The sequence below is a fragment of the Sorex fumeus genome, unplaced genomic scaffold (genome assembly GCF_029834395.1).
Source record: "Sorex fumeus unplaced genomic scaffold, SorFum_2.1 ptg000122l, whole genome shotgun sequence".
In the NCBI taxonomy this organism is placed as follows: Eukaryota; Metazoa; Chordata; class Mammalia; order Eulipotyphla; family Soricidae; genus Sorex; species Sorex fumeus.
The window spans coordinates 60,009,876-60,028,076 of record NW_026606179.1 but is presented as its reverse complement, the minus strand read 5'-3'; the positions used below and the strand labels follow the sequence as shown (position 1 = coordinate 60,028,076).

The following is an 18,201-nucleotide window of genomic DNA, read 5'->3' as shown; positions in this document are numbered from 1 at the left end:
ACTTCACACAGTCCAACTGTACTGTCTTCTTTGAGCATAAGAAGCAAGAACCCCTCCGAGCCCTCAGCAACGCGTGGCCGGGCCCTCTCCCGAGCGGGTTCCTTCAACATCGCCATGGCCCTTCTGAGTTGGCCTCAGGGCGCTCACGTCCACCCAGTTACAGAGCAGCCCCTGGTGATGAGAGCCTGGAGACGGTCAGCCCTGCCTTCTTGCCAGATGACTAGAGTTCTGAGAAGAGGGATGGTCACCTGCTGCGGGCCGCACCCTGGCAACACATCCCAGGTGCGTTCGGCGGGGTTTTTCGGGATAAATTCCCAATACACGACAGTCTCCCCAACAACGCTGAGGGGCCCGGGGTCACTCCCCACGAGACTGCACCAGCTGGGCCGGATGGTACGATCCGATGTCCAGTCCCAGCAGGGCTGAGGACAGCAGGGTCACCGCGGGCAGTCCTCGGGGCCTAACGTGAGACCCTTAAAGACCACAGAAAACATCTACTTTCCTTTCATTTCCTTTGTCTTTCTGGGGACTTGCTGCTCCGTCCCCTCAGCCCCTCTCCTCACGCACCAAGAGCAGCGCAACTGCCCGTGGCCTCGGGTGGCTGGCAAAGGGGCGTTTCTTATTTATGGGCAGCGTTAAATTCAAACCCAAGACAGTGGGGGGGGGGGGGGGGTTGCAGAGCGGCCAGATGCAGCGTCTGAGAAACACTAAATCCCGCCCTCACCAGACGGGAGTGCTGAACTCGTTGTCAGTCACAACATAGGCCACAGCGTGGGCTCGGAACCCGGCTTGATGGGTTGGGCCCTGATTCACAGAGTGGTCAGGGTGGGGGGTCCCCCGGGCTGCGGGCCCTGCGTGAATGTGCGGTGTTGGGCTGTGTCCCCTGCGGACAGTTGCCCGGCGGGGAGGCTGCTGGAGGAGCCAGGTCTGGGGTGCCAGGGAGTCTCCGGAACTCAAGGGCCCCCAAATGTACCTCATCCACTGTACACGCACGCACACACGGGGCCTCGGAGAAAAGAGGGGGCCGGTGTGGCACCCAGACCCCAAAGGCTGACAGTGACCAAGGCCGGCTCTGGCCGGGACACCAGCACGAGAAAAGCGGTCTCATGGGCTCTGAACCCCTGGGACAACGTGGGAGACGGAGCCCCAAGAAGAGAAAACCAAGCAGGAGCCGAGAGAGAACAAAAGTGCCGTGAGAAGAGAGGTGCGAGTTTCTAATTCCACGGAAGCGCAGTCAGACTCACGGCCCCCGTGACCCAGGGCTTGCGCACGCCTAAGGTCTGTCTCCAAGTGCCCGGGAGACACTTTAGACAGCATCCTGGGGGTGGGGGGAGGAAAAGAGAAGTCCGTTCACCTGTCACTTCCTTCCTTACACTGTATTAAGTGGGGGACAGATGTGAGGTCGTTTATGGGACCCGGGCTCGCGTGGCTGAAGCCCACTGTGCAATGGGCCCGAGATCTCAAAGCAGGAACCAAGGAGTTTGGGCAGCGGGCTGGGTCTCCCCGTCCAGGGCTGAAACTCATCTGGCAGTGTCTCTTGCACGTGGCCCCCTTAAGGTTGGGGCTCTCCTGGGGCCACAGCAATGACAATGAAGGTGATGGCACCCCGGGTAAGGTGCCCACGGACCGTCCCCCGCGCCAGGCCGCCCCACGCAGTCCTCCCCTCCCCCCGCTGCCCCACCCCCACCCCCACCTCTCGCCGTACCTGCCCGCTGAAGATGTAATCCAGAATCTCTCTCATGACCATCACCGATATCCCTTCAAGTTCGATCTTATAGGTCGATCCATCATCTTTTGGAGGGTTATAGTTTAACTTTGTCCTAAGAAAAGGGGAAAAGAAATGCAAAATTTCTATGAAAGCACAGAAATCGCCAACAGATACTTATACCGATATTCTATGAAGGACAGGACACTCAGGAGCACGTGGGCCGGCCTGTAGAACTTTATTGGTTAACACTCAAGCAACAGACACTCTCACGACTTTCAGCAGCAAAACACTTGTTCCAGGATTCAGAAGGCGTCTCTGAAAATCAAAACAAGGCAGAAAAACTGAAGAGCTGGAATCCACGAAAGCAAGAATCTCTACTTCGTTCACCCTGGGAACTCCAGCCCCTTCAGGCTGATTATTTTTCAAGTATCTAATAAGGTTCTAATCAATTTTCTTTTTTTTTTTTCTTCTGCCACACCAGCTGTGCTCAGGGATCATTCCTGGCGGGCTGAGGGGACCGTATGTGTTGCTGGGGGTCAGAGAGGGCTGCGGCATGCAAGGCCAGAGCCCTACGGGACGGTCATCGCCTGGGCTCCTCCCAAGGAGCTCCTTCTTCCAGCGCTGTAGCCAGGCCAAGCTCCGCCTGAAACAACAGCTCGAACCTGGCTGCGGTTGCTTCTGGCTGACGGTCCGCCCACCCTTCGATCTGCTTCTCTGTCTGAAGTGACGTCCCTTCTGCGTCTCTGCCCAAGTTCCTCTCGTTCGCTTCTTTCTCGCTGCGTCTGTGAACTGTCACGTGTGACTTATTTACAATGGAGACGTGTGCCTATGGTCTCTGTTTATAAAGGTGTTCCACGCTGTCGCTAATGTCGCAGGGCTAGCTTTTCTCTCATCACTGCACTAAGTCGTTCGCGGTGGCCTTTCCCAGGGCCCTGGCCGTTGGGCCACATTCCCTTCTCGCTGTTGGGTCTTTCCCTGTCTCCAGGTTTTCTGCAGCACGGGCAGCTTGCTCGGGCTCTAGTCGCACGCGTCCCCTTTTGCACGTCTCCTGCGAGAGACTCACTCTTGGGCACGCCCCGGCAGTGGAATTCTGCTGCGCTTTTCTCCGAAGCAGCAGGGGACCCAGTGACTCTCTGAGGACGCCGGAGGGTTTCAGCCTCACTGGGCCTCTGCTGAGTGGACACTCCTCCCGTGGGTGGGACCCTCACTCCCTGTTACAGGTGCTGGGAACGTCTCCAGGTTTGCGGCCAAGTCTATTTCCTCGTCTGTGGAATGTGTTTGGTTCAAGTCTCTTGTACACTTTTTTTTTTAAATGCAGGGGTACTGCTATTTAATCAGCATTGATTAAACTGATTGAATCGGGCATGAACTCCACATTACTTTTAATTCAGAAAGTTAATTTTATTTTATTATTATTTTTTAATCACTGTGAGATACGGTTACAAAGCTTTTCTTGTACACTTTTGGAGCTAATGGCTGAGGCGCAAAAGTTGTTTAGCATATTAATAATAGAATCGAGAGTCTCTATCTTCTAGATAGGAATCTTCTGGCAGACCTGCGCCCCCCTTTAAGGGATGAACCCTCCAAAGAACGGTGAAAGAAAGAACTGTCTTTCACCGGCAGTGTTGTCTGTGCCTTGCTGAAGAACGAGTCTGGAACCCACCCGAACTCACAGCGAGGAAGGCCAACGGACAGCCTGACACGCATGGAAGATGCCCAGAAGTTTGGAACTAGAGTCCAAGAAGCCGAGGAGGAGGGGTGAGAGAGGAGTTAAAAAAAAAAAAAAGCAAAGGCGCAAACGGCAGAGCAACAGGGCCTGGAGAGAGAGCACAGCTGCACCCACCTGCCTCTCAGCCTCGGTTCGATCCCTGGCCGGCCTGATGGTTCCCTGAGCCTGACAGGACTGACTCCAGAGCACAGAGCCAGAAGTGAGCCCTGAGCACTGCCAGGTGTGGCCCCCAAACAAAACAAAAATATTTTTAACAAAACAGAAAAACTGGGGCTGGGGTGAAAGCGCTTGGTTTGATCCCCAGCATCCCACATGGTCCCCCAAATCCCACCAGGAGAGACTCCTGAGCACTGAGTCAGGACTAAGTCCTGAGCACCTCTGGGTGTGGCCCCCACCCTACATGATAGTTGAGATCTTCTAAGAAAGAGAGTGAGAAGAGGGCTGAGGGTTGGGAACGGCCTTAAACATGCCCCACCCAGAGGGCGGGAGGGGGGAGAGAGAGCACTGTAAGACAAGGGAAAGTTGAGAAAACGGGAGGAGCGGGAAGGCAGAGCCCCTGAACGGAGCCCCCCAAAGGCGAGGGTCCCCAGCAGGTGCTCACCACAAGGCCGGAAGCAGCCTCTAAGCACCACAGCACTTCCAGGGGACGAAAACAAAGCATCCTGCTGTGCTTCTGGAAGGAAAACCAGGAAACCCCCAGCAGGAAGAGCAACAGCTCTGGGTCTCGGCGGCGCTGGGAGCTGGTCCCAACACTGACTTCCACAATGGCCACACTCCGAGCCACTGTTGGGATAGAACACACATGTGCCCCCCAGGCTCGGCACGGTCTGTCCCCGGGGGGCCCTCACAGGGGGCTACAGGCGCGGGGAGGACTCAAGAAAAAGAGCCCAGCGGGTGAGGCACCGGGTCTGACCCCACACCAAATGCCCCCAAGCCCTGCCAGGAGTGAGCCCTGAGCACTGCTGGGAGTGACCCCCCCACACCTCCCAAAGGCACACTGTAACCATGCGAAACCAGTGACGGGAGGGCCAGGAAGGAGCTGGCTCTGCAGAGGGTACCGGCCTCCTCCGGAAGCACAGGGATCCCTGGAGGCCCCCAGAAAACCCGAGCTTGTCTGAAGCAGTAACAGAGAGGCCCCCCCCCCCAACCCGCGGCCCGGGGACCAGGCCAGCAGCGGCCACTCACTGAGGGACAGCTGGAGGCCTGGGTGGGTCCTGAAGAGGCCGCGACACATGAAGGCAGAGAGGACCTCGGGCCCAGCCCGCGCCACATGCCCGGCTGCTCCGGGCACCCTCAGGCATTTCCTTTTTGTGCGCTGCAGGCTTTAGTCTGGACTGATGCTCCGCTGAGCACGGAACAAGACTCCAGCCAGCTCTCAATCTCGAGGAAAGGGCAGCAGGAGAACTGCCTGGAGCGTGATGCACGACCCTCCCTTGGTCTCTTTACTTCTGAACCAGAACCCCGAGCCGGCAGGTGTGGTGGGACAGTGTGTGAGGCCTGTCACGGAGCCGGAGGCTCTCACAAGAAGGGTCCCCTTGAGGGTCCCCTTAAGCTTTGTCAGCTGGCAGCAGGACGCAGACAAGCGTCACCATGTTCAATGTGAGTGCGAGCAGCGAGTCTCTAGGAATTGACACCCCTCATTGAATCATGTCGTCACATCCGATTCTTACACCTGACCCATGTTTTTCTATTTTTTAGCACAGTGGTAGGGCGTTTGCCTTGCATGCAGCCAGCCCGGCCGAGCCGGGTTCGATTCCTCTGCCCTCTCGGAGAGCCCGGCAAGCTACCAAGAGTATCTCGCCCGCACGGCAAAGCCTGGCAAGCTACTCGTGACGTATTCGATATGCCAAACACAATAACAACAAAGCCTCACAAAAGGAGACATTACTGGGCCTGCTCGAACAAATCGATGAACAACGGGAGGACAGTGCTACAGTGCTATTACATGATGTCGATTTATAAATGCTCCTAAAGATAATACAGGGCTAGGGCACTGGCCTGGCACGCAGCTGACCCAGATTTGGTCCCCGAGTCCCACCAGAGTCCCACTCTGAGTGCAGAACCCGGAGTAAGCCCTGAACACAAAACAAAGAAACAGAAAGAATCTCTGTTGCCTTAGAGGGAGCGTCTGGGCCCGCAGCTGAGGTGCTGGGGAGAATCTTGCGCCTCAGCCTGACAGGCGAGCACCTGCACTCGCTCCAGGCAGGCACGAGGCAGATTCAGCATCCCTCTGCGCGTGGGCAAGGAGCCAGAGGGAGGGGAACAAGGACCCCTGAGGCTCCTCAGCAGACCACCCAACACGGCATCTGGGGGGAAGCCTGGCACACACGGAACCAGCACCGTTTCACACCCGGGGCCCACACGGCCAAGATTTCTATGTTCAAATTACCAAACCATGATCTAACAGTGAGGGCCAGAGAGATAGTACAATAGGTAGGGCACTTGCCTTGCATGCAGCTGATCTGGGTTTGAACTCTGCATCCCATATGGTCCCTTCAGCCCCCCCCCCCCCCCCCGGAGTGAAAATATTTGTAAAGTAGTAAAACAAAAGTAAAAAAAGAAGAAGGTATGACCGAGGCACGAGGTTGAAGCTTTCTGCCCCTTTCTAGACAGTCCGTCCACTGCCGCACTGGACAGGCCACGGTGCAGGCCGGGCAGGGCATGTTGTTCCATGACGGGGCATAGCTCCGCGTGTCTGAGGCCCTTGGCATGCTCCCTGCCAGTAATAATGACAATAACAGCCAGGTCAACAAACATGCAAAATAATAACAACTTTGAGAAACCGCTTATAAAAGTGTCCATGCAACACAGTTCCGGGAAGGAAGCTCAGCCCTGCATTGCCTTGGATACTAACCCAGACTTCCGAGACACAATCGGGACAAATCTTTGTTACCTTGAGAAGCCAATAAGCCAGGGATATGACCCCAACGTCGGCTGAGCTGCACCTCCAAAAGTATCAAGAAGAGAGACCTAGAATCCGCCCTCTGTCACTATTCCAAAGGACGGGAAATCAAAGGTCATGCAGGCGCCGTGGTCTTGGTCCACAGCCTCAGGATGCAGGGACGGAGGCTGTTCACAAGGATGAAATAAGAGGGGCCGGAAACGGTGCCTCGACCAGCCTTGGGAAGCACACGCACCCGCCCATATGGGGAGCACGGGATGGAGCAGAAAGGATCCGGGGTGGCAGACCTTACCATGTGCCACAACTTTCTGTGCGAAACGCAGACCCCGGTCCTCGATGTCTAGTTCTTGTGCAAGGAAAGCAAGCAGGAAGCCGCGTCTCTTGAAAGACAGGCTTGAAAGCACGCGTTAAAATTTTAAGATGCGTTCAAAGTGGTGTGCAGCAGCTCGTGAAGCTGAAGATTCTTCCAGAATGAAACAAGCCCGGTTCCTTGTTCTGGTCACACCCTGACCTTCTGGGTAGACACATGAAAGCGAGCCGGTGGGTCGTGTCACAACCTGCCAAAGGGCCCCAGATTTTCTACTTAGGTGTGACTTTTTCGGATGCCATTTAAAAGAGGCTCCTTTTATCGCCGGCAGACCACAGGTCAATGACCACTCGGGGCGAGCCCTTTGAACTGGGGCCACTCGCAAGGGAGGGTGAGACACCGCTTGACGGGGCATCGCCACAGCCAGGGGCGCCTGCTTCGGGGAAGGTGCGGATTTCATTCTCCCCTGAGATCAAGAACAAGGACAGGCGCCTTTCCAAGGCACGGGAAGCAGATTCCAGAATCCTCCGCTGGCGGGTAAAGTGAATTCGCACAGTATTCTCTGCGGCCACCCTTCCAAAGTAGCTCCAACAGGAACAAGGTGAAGACTAAGAACTTTTCATATTTAAAGGAAACGGGGGCTGAAGCAATAGCACAGCAGGTAGGGCGTTTGCCTTGCATGTGGTCAACCCGAGTTCGATTCCCAGCCTCCCACATAGTCCCCTGAACACTGCCAGGAGTGATTCCTGGTGCAGAGCCAGGAGTAACCCCTGAGCATTGCTGAGTGTGACCCAAAAAGGGGGGGAAAAAAAGGAGACGGCAGATCTGGGAGAAATAGCAGAGCAACCACAGCCCCCCGGCCCCGCCGACCCCTGTAGCAACCCAGAGCCCAGCTCCGGGATAAACTGCAGCCTTACATCCTCGGAACCTCCTTTTTGCTTCTGGCACCTTCATTTGTCATGTGCGGTGCCGAGCCCGGCAGTCGGGAGCTGGGGATGCCGTCCAGAACGCTGTCAAGGGAACAAACGCTTCCCCGTGGTGTCCTTGTCTTCTCACCGGAGCAACTTTCTAATAAAGAGTCGCCCCGGCCCTTCTCCCAGGCTTCTTGGCAGCGGACGTGGCCTTGGTCGCGCAGCCTGTGCCACCCCAGAGGCACCGAATCAAAGGCTCCCTTTCACCCAACTTGGGAAGGTGGAGGCTTTGTCCCGGCGCACTCGGCCTGGCAGCCCACAGCTGGGACAAGACGCCCCATCTTCGAGCGAGTACGCAGAGCCCCCAAGCTCACTCTGCGACTCCCTGCTCGGAATCTGGCTGCACGCCCCTCGGCTCACCTCTGCAGTGGCTTCCTGGAGGAACAGCGCGGCTGCTTCCGCGGGCGAGGCCGAGGGTTTGGTACAGGCCTGGCCACGGCGGGACTGGCAGGTAGAAGTGGGAAAATGTTCACATGGGACGGACATTGGGACCGTCTCCAGTAGGGGAAGGAGGGTTTGTCTTTGCAAAGAGGGAAATGTCCAGAAAGACAAAGACAGGAACAAGGGACTGGAGCACGTGCTCCGCATGTGAGAGACCTGGGGCTCAGAAGGCCACACCCAGCAGTGCTCTGGGTGACTCCTGGCTCAGTGCCCAGGGTGACCCCCGGCTCTGTGCTCAGGGCGCACTCCTGACTGGGCTCAGGGCTGACTCCTGGCTCTGTGTTCAGGGTTTACTCCTAGCTCTGTGCTCAGGGCTCACTCCTAGCTCTGTGCTCAGGGCTCACTCCTTGCTCTGTGCTCAGGGCTTACTCCCGACTTTGTGCTCAGGGCTCACTTCTAGCTAGGGGGCCAAACATGATGTCCGGGCCTAAACTGGGTTGGGAGCAGTACTAGCCTTCCCTGCTGTATCATCTCTCCGGCCTTGAGGCCTGGGACCCCGACCACCACCAGGAGCCAGGAGCGGTCCCTTAGCACCACTGACTCTCCACGCCACACCCCCCTACAAGCCCTCCTCCCACCCCCCCCACCTTCCTGTTTAAACCCCACCTGTGTCTTAAAGCCCATCGGCTGAGCCCTAAGTCTTGCAATGAAACCGAATGTCTCAGCCCCAGCAGGAAGATCCGGAGGGGCCCTTTCCCATCCTCACCCCCCAGTAGCTCCTCAGAGTCCAGAAAGTCAGAACCTCAAGGCTACTTGGGAGCAGGGTAAGGCTGAACGCACGGAGCTGGCCACAGCCCCGCCCGTCCTCCACTGCCGCTGCCATCTGGCCCGTGGCCCCATCACAGAACCTGTCCCCCGCTCCCCAACTCCTTGTTCTCCTCCTGAGCTCGTGAGTGGACCCCGGAGTCCGGTGTCCATCACCCAGCTGGGACACGTCCACCTGCCGCGTGTTTCTCTCCCATCTGGCCTCTGCGCGCAGCAGGACCGGGCCAACCCCTAATGCCGGAAACGTGCTGGAGATCGAGCCCGAGAATCTGCTTCCTCCGTGCAGAAAGCTCTTTGGGTAAGTGATTAATCAGGGTGACCGCTGGAGCAGTGAATGATCACACAAGTTCATTAAAGAGACCTTTAGGACAGACCTTCAGACGTGTCCACTCAAGTAAAACAAAACAAACCTATTGTTTCCCGGTTCCTCAAAACTGCATATTCCCATGTAAGCCTAGAATATAGGTTGCAAAGTTAAATCACTTAATCCCCGTTATTCATCGATTTATTCGAGCGGGTGCCAGTAACGTCTCCATTCATCCCGGTTGCGTGCTAGCGTAGCCCAATGGTATCTGTTCATTCTAGGAACATGCAGAGCCTCAAACCGATCATTTAGGGTCTTGACGAAGAAGTCTGACCATCTTGTAGGTGGGCGTCCACGTGATCTTTTGATGTCCCGCGGAATCCAATCAGTAATGGCTCTAGTCCAACGGTTGTCTGTAAACCTCATTACATGTCCAGCCCATCTGATTTTTGATGTCTTGGCAAATGAGAAGATTGTTCATGACTTCTACTCAGATCTCTTTAATAGCCACATCCACTTGCCCACATACCACATTCTGCATGATGGATATGTCGTTCCCAATGTTCTCCCTTCCGAAATCTAACATGCCATCTCGTCGGTAAAGAAATAAAGAGCACCTGGCCCAGACAAGATCAGACCTGAATACCTGAAGAACTTACCATCAGTACTCATCAATACACTGCCTCGGCTCTTCACACACTACCTGTCTGAATGCAAGGTTCCGTCCCAATGGAAAACCAGCAGGACCGTACTACTGTTCAAGAAGGGAGACATCCACAACATTGGCAACTATCGCCCGATCTGCCTATTGTCTGTCATCTACAAGCTGTTCACTCGAGTCATCCTAAATAGGATTGGCAGAACACTAGATGAAGGACAACCATGCGAGCAAGCTGGGTTCTGCAAAGGATTCAGCACCATCGACCATATCCACACGATAACCAAGCTCATTGAAGTTTCTCGGGAGTTCCAGATGCCGCTCTGTTTAACGTTCATTGATTTAAAGAAGGCCTTTGATTCTGTTGAGACGGAAGCGGTCATTGAAGCCCTAGCCAATCAGGGCATTCAAGCCCAATATATCAGGATTCTCCGTGAGCTGTATTGCGGATTCACTACCAGGATCTCACCATTCTACAAAGAAGTGATCGTTGATGTCAAGAGAGGGGTGCGGCAGGGTGATACCATTTCACCGAAACTCTTCAGTGCCACCCTCGAGAACATCATGAGACGACTGGAATGGGAAGGAATGGGAGTGAAGATAGATGGTCGGCAACTACATCACCTCCGTTTTGCTGATGACATTGTTTTTAATAACACCAAACATCAGCCAAGCAGCACAAATGCTGGCCGACTTTGACCGTGAATGAGGAAAGGTCGGACTACAGCTGAATCTTACGAAGACAATGTTCATGAGAAACAGCCTCGTTCCTGACTCTCCATTCGCTCTCAATGGAATGACCATCTCCGAATGCAACAGCTATGTGTACCTAGGTCGAGAAGTCAACATGACCAATGACCTGGCACCCGAGCTGCGCAGGAGGAAGAGAGCAGCTTGGAACGCCTTCAAGAACGTCGAAGAAATAGCTAAGAGGATGAAGAACCTCCAGCTATGAGCACATCTCTTCGATTCCACAGTTCTTCCTGCATTAACATATGCCTCAGAGACCTGGACCCTACGAAAACAGGATGAGAACGCTATTCGGGTCTCTCAAAGAGGAATCGAAAGAACTATGCTTGGAATATCACGATTCACTCAAATGAGAGATAGAATCCGGAGTTCTGATCTTCGTCAACGCTCAAGAATCAGGGACGCAAAGTTAAATGACGTTCAAAAATAACATCTGAATTGGGGGCCAGAGCAATTAGTGCGGCGGGGAAGGTGCCGGTTTTGCATGTGGCCAACCTGGGTTCGATCTCCAGCACCTAAAGGCTCTCCAAGTACTGCCAGGAGTGATCCCTGAGCACAGTCGGGTACGGCCCAAAAACAACACCCACCCCCACCTGAATTGTTGTTTTCTATGGTTTCCAGCTGGCTGAGGGACTCGGGCGTCCACGTTCGGTGGCAGCCGCGACTGCGGGGGGTATACACAGTCTGGCGCCCCTGTGCTGCTCTTATCCAGTGTCCCTTGGGAGCCCCGGCCATACACCAGCCCAGCCTACAGGGCCCGGACAGCCAACACTGATTTCTGCTTTGTTGGGGGCCACACCTGATGGTGCTCAGTAGTCACTCCTGGCAGGCCTGGGGGAACCATACGGGGTGCCTGGGATTGAACTCAGGTTGGCCAGGTGTGAGGCAAGCTCCTTAGTCGCTGTCCAGCCCCTTTAAAAACGGTGTCTGTGTGCGTCTTTGTGGGGCAGCACTGATTCTGTAAGGGGCCTTGGGGGGACAGTGGCCCATGAGTGAGAGTGGCCGGAGCAGAGATGGATGCTGGTTATCACAGCCCTCGGACACCCTCAACGCACATGCACCATCACAGGAGGTGCTACTAATGGGGCCGTATCCCTCCCGCCAACCACGGGGACAGGCGTCCCTTGCAGGCAGGGGATGGACCCTCCTGCCAGCCCCAGGGACAGGTGACCCTCGTGGGCAGGGGGCAGAGCTTGTAGCTTTGTCCACACCAGGCGGTAGCTCTTCAGGGAAAGGCAGGAAAACAAGCAAACAGGCCAAGTGCAGTCAGTAGGAAGCCCTCCTCGGCCAGCACTCGGCAGGGACGGTCCCCTCTGCTAGCCACGGGGAGGGAGAGGAAAGCACAGTGCCCACGCCCCACAGAGACCCTCTTTCCGAGAATTGCCCCACACAACCTCACACCCCAGGGTGAGCTTCCGCCAAAACTCATGGGGATGTTAGAGACCGTGAAAATGGTACGGCGGGCAGAGTGCTTGCCTGGTACAAAGCAGCTGACCCGGGTTCAAGCCTCAGCACCCCAGAGGGTTCCTGAGCCCCACCAGGAGTGACCCCGAGCACTGCCAGGTGTGACCCCACCCCCACCCACCCCCTCACCTACCACCACCAAAAATCGTCTTTTCAAACGCTCCTAAACTGAGCACGTGCTTGCATACTGCTGCCCTGGGGGTGCTCACTGGCACCACGGGTCCCCAAGCACAGCGGGGACTGGCCCCTCTCTGCCCCCAATTTACTCCTAAAAATGGGTGAGGGTTAATATAGCCAGTTGGATCCTAAGCACCCCAGACGATCCCCTAAGCCCCACCCGGAGTGACCCTGAGCACAGAGCCAGGAGTAAGCCCTGAGCACCATCACGGTGGCCCCCAAACAAGCACAAAACAAAAAGTGGAGCCATACTAGTAGGGGAAACTTGCAAAATACCTCTGATCAAAAACAAAAGAAAAGAAGAGAAAAGCACTCTAGATTAAGATTCTAGATCCATTAAGCACACCAACTCCAAAATGGAAAAGCGACGACTTTTATTGGCATTCCGTTGTTCACAGTCTGCTTTTAACCTGCTTTCTCATCTTCCATTTACGTGCATTTTGCCTCTCAGACTTTCACTACTTGAAGGCAGTTTGCTCTAACAAATGTTTCGCCAAGATTCGCCCCAAGTAGCTTCTTTTTCTACTATCTCTGAACAGAGGAAATATTGTAACAATCTCAAAGATAGGGGGTGGCAGCAGACATAGTTCTGTCACTCTGGGAGCAAGTGGTCAGGAGGAAGACTTGGCTCTTCTGAGCTGTGGCGGGCACTGGGATGGACACCTGGGCCCTCCTGAGTACCGCCTGACCCTCATTTCCTCCCTGCTGGGAGTGTGATCCAGGGGGATACTGAGACTCAAAGACACAGCCGCAGCCTCCCAGGGCTCGGACCTCCCTCTCTCACACACACCTTAACCCGGACCTTCCGAGTTCTTCACCGACATCAGAGCCTGAGTCCACACACTGACCACCTGGATCCTTCTGAAGGTCCCTGTGACAGTCACAGCCTCTGATCGGTCCCGTTTTCTATGTGGGTTCCACTGGGTGTCAGGCCCCACTTTGCTGTTCCCATGAGAAGGACTGAGTAACGCCCCAATCAACACAGAAGGTGCTTTTGCAATCTGGACGCCAGCCCATCTTGGCCAATCTAAATCCTCCTGAGATGCCAGAGGAAGCGCTTCGTTGCATCTGTCAGGATCGAGCCTCTCAGGGCTGGAGAGAGCCCTCGGCAGGAGCCGGGCTCCGCCTGCGGGTGACCACAACACTGTCAGAAGCACCACGACGTGACTGCCTGCCGGACAGAAACCAAGCAGCAGAACAAAACCCTTACCCGAAGAACCCCAGAGAGGCAGCAGCGGGAGGGCGCTTGCCTTGCACTCAGCCAGAAGCGAGTCCTGAGCGAGGAGCCAGGAGTAACCCCTGAACACTGCCAGGTGTGGCCCCAAAATCGAAAACCAAAAAAGAACACTGATGAAAATTTGCAGCGGAAAATACAAAGTATCAGAAGAGGTGGACAGGGCTAGGGATGACCCTCATTCCTCATTCGGTCCAGACGCACATTCCACAGCTACGGACCCTGACTGGGTCCCCCAAGGGAAGGGGTCACAGGGCTCAAGTGTGAGGCTGAGACTGACCCCGAGACAGATCCATCAGGGCTAGGTTTTGCTTTGTAAACATCACCATCAGTCAAGGAAAGAATCCTCTGGAAAAGCCTCAATGGCCAACACTTCCTGTTCCGGTCACTAGCTTGTTTCACCAGCTCACCCTTCCGAGACCCTCTCCACCCTCGGCCACTCACGGGCGCTGTCTGGGATAGGGGACAGAAGCGCACACCCCACACGAAACACTTCTCTGGTGTTCTAAAACTGAGCGACTTTTCTGTCACTTTCGAAAACTCCACATGACCAACCTGAACAGAACCTAATGAAACAGTTGCAACTGCTTAAGAAGATGGTAAAAACTCTGACCAAGCCTTCCTGTGAAGTTCACTGTATGCTGTTGAGGATGTTACGATGTGACAGTCAAAGGTCCGAGTGGGGAGTTTAAAGGAGAAAGTTTATCCCTTTCCTCTTGAATGCTCAGGGGTCACTCCTGGTTCAGTGCTCAGGGCTCACTCCCTACAGTGCTCAGGGAGCCAGGCAGTGCCCGGGCTCCAGGGTGAGCTGCCAGCATGTGAGGCATGAACACAAGCTCCTGGCGCTTTCTCCCCAGCCCCCTTTCTGATTCCAGAGCCCCTCATGGAGGCTGTGAGGGGGCTGCTACCCCCAACATAATAAAGTTGTAGATGGGGGTGGGGGGAGGGGCCCCGGGCTGAGATCCCGAGCTGTGAGCTGCCCCTGCCTCAGTGCCACATAAGCTCTCCTGGAGCCTCTAGTCCCCGAGGGACCCTCGAAGGTCCCTGCACACTGGGGGGATGTTTGGTTCACACCCTGCAGGAACCTGGAGCATCAGTGCCCACGAAAGCCACAGGCGCTCACTCTTCCTAATGGGGTGTTTGCGCCAACCTGGGGGTTTTCTCCTGGGCGCCCAGTGCTGCCCAGTCTGAGGGCCTCCTTCATCTTCTGCTTTGGCCTGGCCCACCCTCTGCCCCACAGCAGCTTGAATCCCTCCCCTCGCCCCTCCCTGCCCTTCTGGGGAGCTGAGAGGGGAGAGGAGGGTGTGGGGTTCCATCCCATCCCTGACCCTGCCATCTGGTGGGTGTCGAGGGCACCGAGAAATAAACATTTTACTGAAGAAATGGAAAAAAAACAAAACCCACAAACAACCAGCCTAGATCCCTGAAGAGACACCCAAGCCTGACTCATTTCCCATCCTCACCAGAGCACAAGAGGCAGCAGAGTCAGGGAACTTTCTAGAAGGCTCAGGATTCAGTGAGCCACTCAGAAGCTAGAGCTTCAGGCTGGCTGGATCCTTGAGCACTATGGCACTAGTGCTTAGCAGGCGACAATCGCTATTCCAGACCCCTAGAACAATCACCGGGGGCACTACCAGGGCTGACTACGAACTCAGAGCCCAGGAGAAGGGACGTACCAGGACCAACGCCTGCGTGCACATGGCAGACAGCGCCGGCGGCTGGCGGGGCCCAAGGACACCAGCTACTCAGAGGACGACGGCCGTTTCTCCTGCCATGAAGTCTGGACCTCCGACAAAGATCACATTAGTCTCCCTAAGTAGTTTCAACGGCATCACTTATGAGTCAAATCTGAGACTTAAATGGCACAACAGGCTCATCAATAATTAGCCTTGGAACACTTCCAGGTCGACGGCATAAAATAAAGGCTTGTTACAGAACAACTCTGAAGTTGTGTTTACACTCCACAGCAGAATACTCTGGAACTACGGCGTGGTGGGGCCTAGGGGATGCATTACTGTCAAGCATAACAAAACTTTAGGGGTTCCAGGAGAGCGGCAAGAGCCGCTACAGACTCCCCTCCACAGCAAAGACACGCAAAGCAAGCCAGGCACAGCGCTGGTCTCTCCAGGCAGGAAGGGGCTCTGCAGAGTGTGAAGCCAGAGAAGCTCCCTCCCAAGAAGGGGAAGCTAACCCCGGAAAAGTGGCATGAGGATGGGTCTTGCCCGTCTCCACCCCACCCCTAGGGGATCAACTTCCTTTCCCTTAAAAAGAAAAAGGAAGGGGTGGAGTGAAAGGGCAGAGAGTAAGATGTTTGCTTTGCAACTGCCACAACCCATATGGTCCCCAAGTCCACCAGGAACTATCCCTGAGTTCAGAGTGAGGAGGAATCCCTGAGCACCAATAAATGTAGCCCAAAATCTAAATAAAGAGAAAAAAGTGACCATTTTTTTAAGTTGGCCAACTTTTCAGAGCCCCCCCGCCCCCCAATTTGAGACATTACTTCCCATCAGCCTCCATCCAGGTCAAGAGCTAACCAACGAAAGATCCAACAGTTCACCTCCAGAAACCAAATTCTCACCAGGACAGCCAGGTGTGGAACGCTGTCCCGGACCTCGGCAGGCTCTGCGGACCAGACCACGATCTGCTTCCAAGCCCTTGACACACGGGCCGGGCGCCCCAGACTCGAGCTCATGGAGAAAGGGGCTCTGCATCCCCATGGAGGCGCACAGCAAGCGGGCAGGAGCCAATTCGGAAAGGAACAGGCCCCGTTGGCCTCGGGGAACCTTTCCCGGAGGAAGAGGGCTGTCAGACTGATGAACTCCATTTCACCACTTTCTGGCCCTGGGCGAGACTGAAATTGAGTTTCCCATCCACGCCCGGGAAAAATGTCCTCGAGGGACGCAGAGGAGGGCGGGGCAGCCCGTGCCGGGCACAGCAGCGCCCATGTCCTGCTGGAGCAGCTGCACCCGAAGGGGAGCAACGCTTGCGGGCTGCACCCCCATTCCTCAGGCTGCCGTGAGGGTGTGCAGCTTCCTGCCTTCCCACTGCAGGACAGACTGTCTATCACAGCATCACTGTGATGACCCTCTCCGGAGCAATAGCACAGCGGGGAGGGGGTTTGCCTTGCATGAGACCGACACTGACCTAGGTTCAGTCCCCACATCCCCTGTGGTTCCCCTGGGCCCACCAAGAGCGATCCCTGAGTGCAGTGCCAGGAGTACACTCTGAGCATCGCTGGGTGTGGCCCCCACACAAAACCAAGAAAGACCACCGAGAGGGGAAGAAACAGATACTGAACCAATGAAAAAAGGACTGGACATTTAAAACAGTCCGTTGGGCTAACAGACTTTGCCATGTTTAGCTCAAGTATGCCCGTGAGTGGCTTTCACTTCTGGTGTGGCAGAGTTGGTCCCCTCTGCTGAGGACACACACAATTTGCCACTTCTCAAAAGCAGTTAATACGTCCAGGTTACACACCTAGGTGATCTAAGCATACTGATGGAGCTCCAAAGTTTGAACACCAAATCCATGTATTAATGACATCACAGGTCTAGATGCTTAAGCTTCGAAATGGAAAGCTAAAGGTCAATTCTAGAAGAGAAGTTCCCCTACTGACATGGCCTACCACCTGCTTTTCAGGGGGGGGAAAAAAACAAAATTATGCCCCCCTCCCCCAACTTCTCAACCCACCCCCACCCCCCACTGAAAATCTTTAAGTGAACAAACAAAAAAGCGCCCCCTAGAGGGCAGTATCACCCAAATTCATTTTGTTTCAAAGTCTCTAAATTCAAACAAAAAGATACATTGTAAAAACCAGTTCCACTATCAAAACTTCTGCCAGCTCCTTTGTAACAAATTAGTCAAGTGACTCTGAAGTGGTTTTGGAGGTTGATAATTTTAAAAGAAACTCAGTAACATTCTACCACTTCAACAGTAAAATGAACTTGAAGCAATTAACCACTGAAACACATACAGACCTCAGGAGCAAGGTGTCAAGGAAACATGCGCCAGCCACTGGACATTGAAATGAACATGGAAAGGAGATCCTGTAGATGGTGCTGACCTGCAGAGAGCTTCACTTGGGGGGTTTTAGTGGGTGCAGAACGGATCGGCATTCAGCGGAATCCAAAGTTGGAAATCTAAGTTTTGATATTTCCCAGGGCCTACAAGTCCGTGATGCTCGAGCTGTGATGCCGGCAGTGGCAGAGCTGAGACACAGAGATCACACCAAGGCAGACAACTGACGCTCCAAAACTTTCCCACTGGCATCCAGGGGTGGATAAATTACAGGAGCCGCTCACAGCTGTCCAGGCTTGGAGCCTCAGAGACAGCACAGGGGGCAAGGAACTTGCCTTCCACGTGGCCAAGCCAGGTTTGGTCCCCCAAATCCTACCAGGATCCCTGAACACAGAGTCCAGAACACCAAAAGCTGTGGCCCCTCCTCCCACCAAAAGAAAAGGGAGGGGTTTGTGATTCCCCCCTCCCCCCATAGGTATAGGCTGAGCTCATTTAAAGTAGCCAAGACTAAACTCTAACATCACGAAGGTAAGAGAGATAATCACATCGTCACTAGGATGGGGCTGATCAGAACTGAACCTACCATATACGAAGACAAAGCTGGAACATTCTGTAAATGGCTCACTTGGCAGTACAGCACCCGCCTTGCTCTGCCGTCCATGCGTGGAGCCTGGGTCCTAGCCCTGACACACCCCACCCCACCCCAGAGATTAGGCGATTCAGCATCATTAACTCGATTCAAGTTTAACCACAAAGTCCCAGCCAGGGCTTATC

At 54.9% G+C, this 18,201-nt stretch overlaps 1 protein-coding gene across 1 annotated transcript in view; it reads right to left on the bottom strand.

Annotated features, from left to right (window-relative positions):
* The window catches only part of GAN (gigaxonin), a 39,106-nt gene that overhangs the window by 19,013 nt on the left and 1,892 nt on the right, over nucleotides 1–18,201 (bottom strand). Inside the window, exon 2 of the mRNA XM_056135901.1 lies at nucleotides 1,706–1,820. Within this exon, the coding sequence (XP_055991876.1) occupies nucleotides 1,706–1,820 (115 nt within the window). The remainder of the gene's footprint in view (nucleotides 1–1,705; nucleotides 1,821–18,201) is intronic.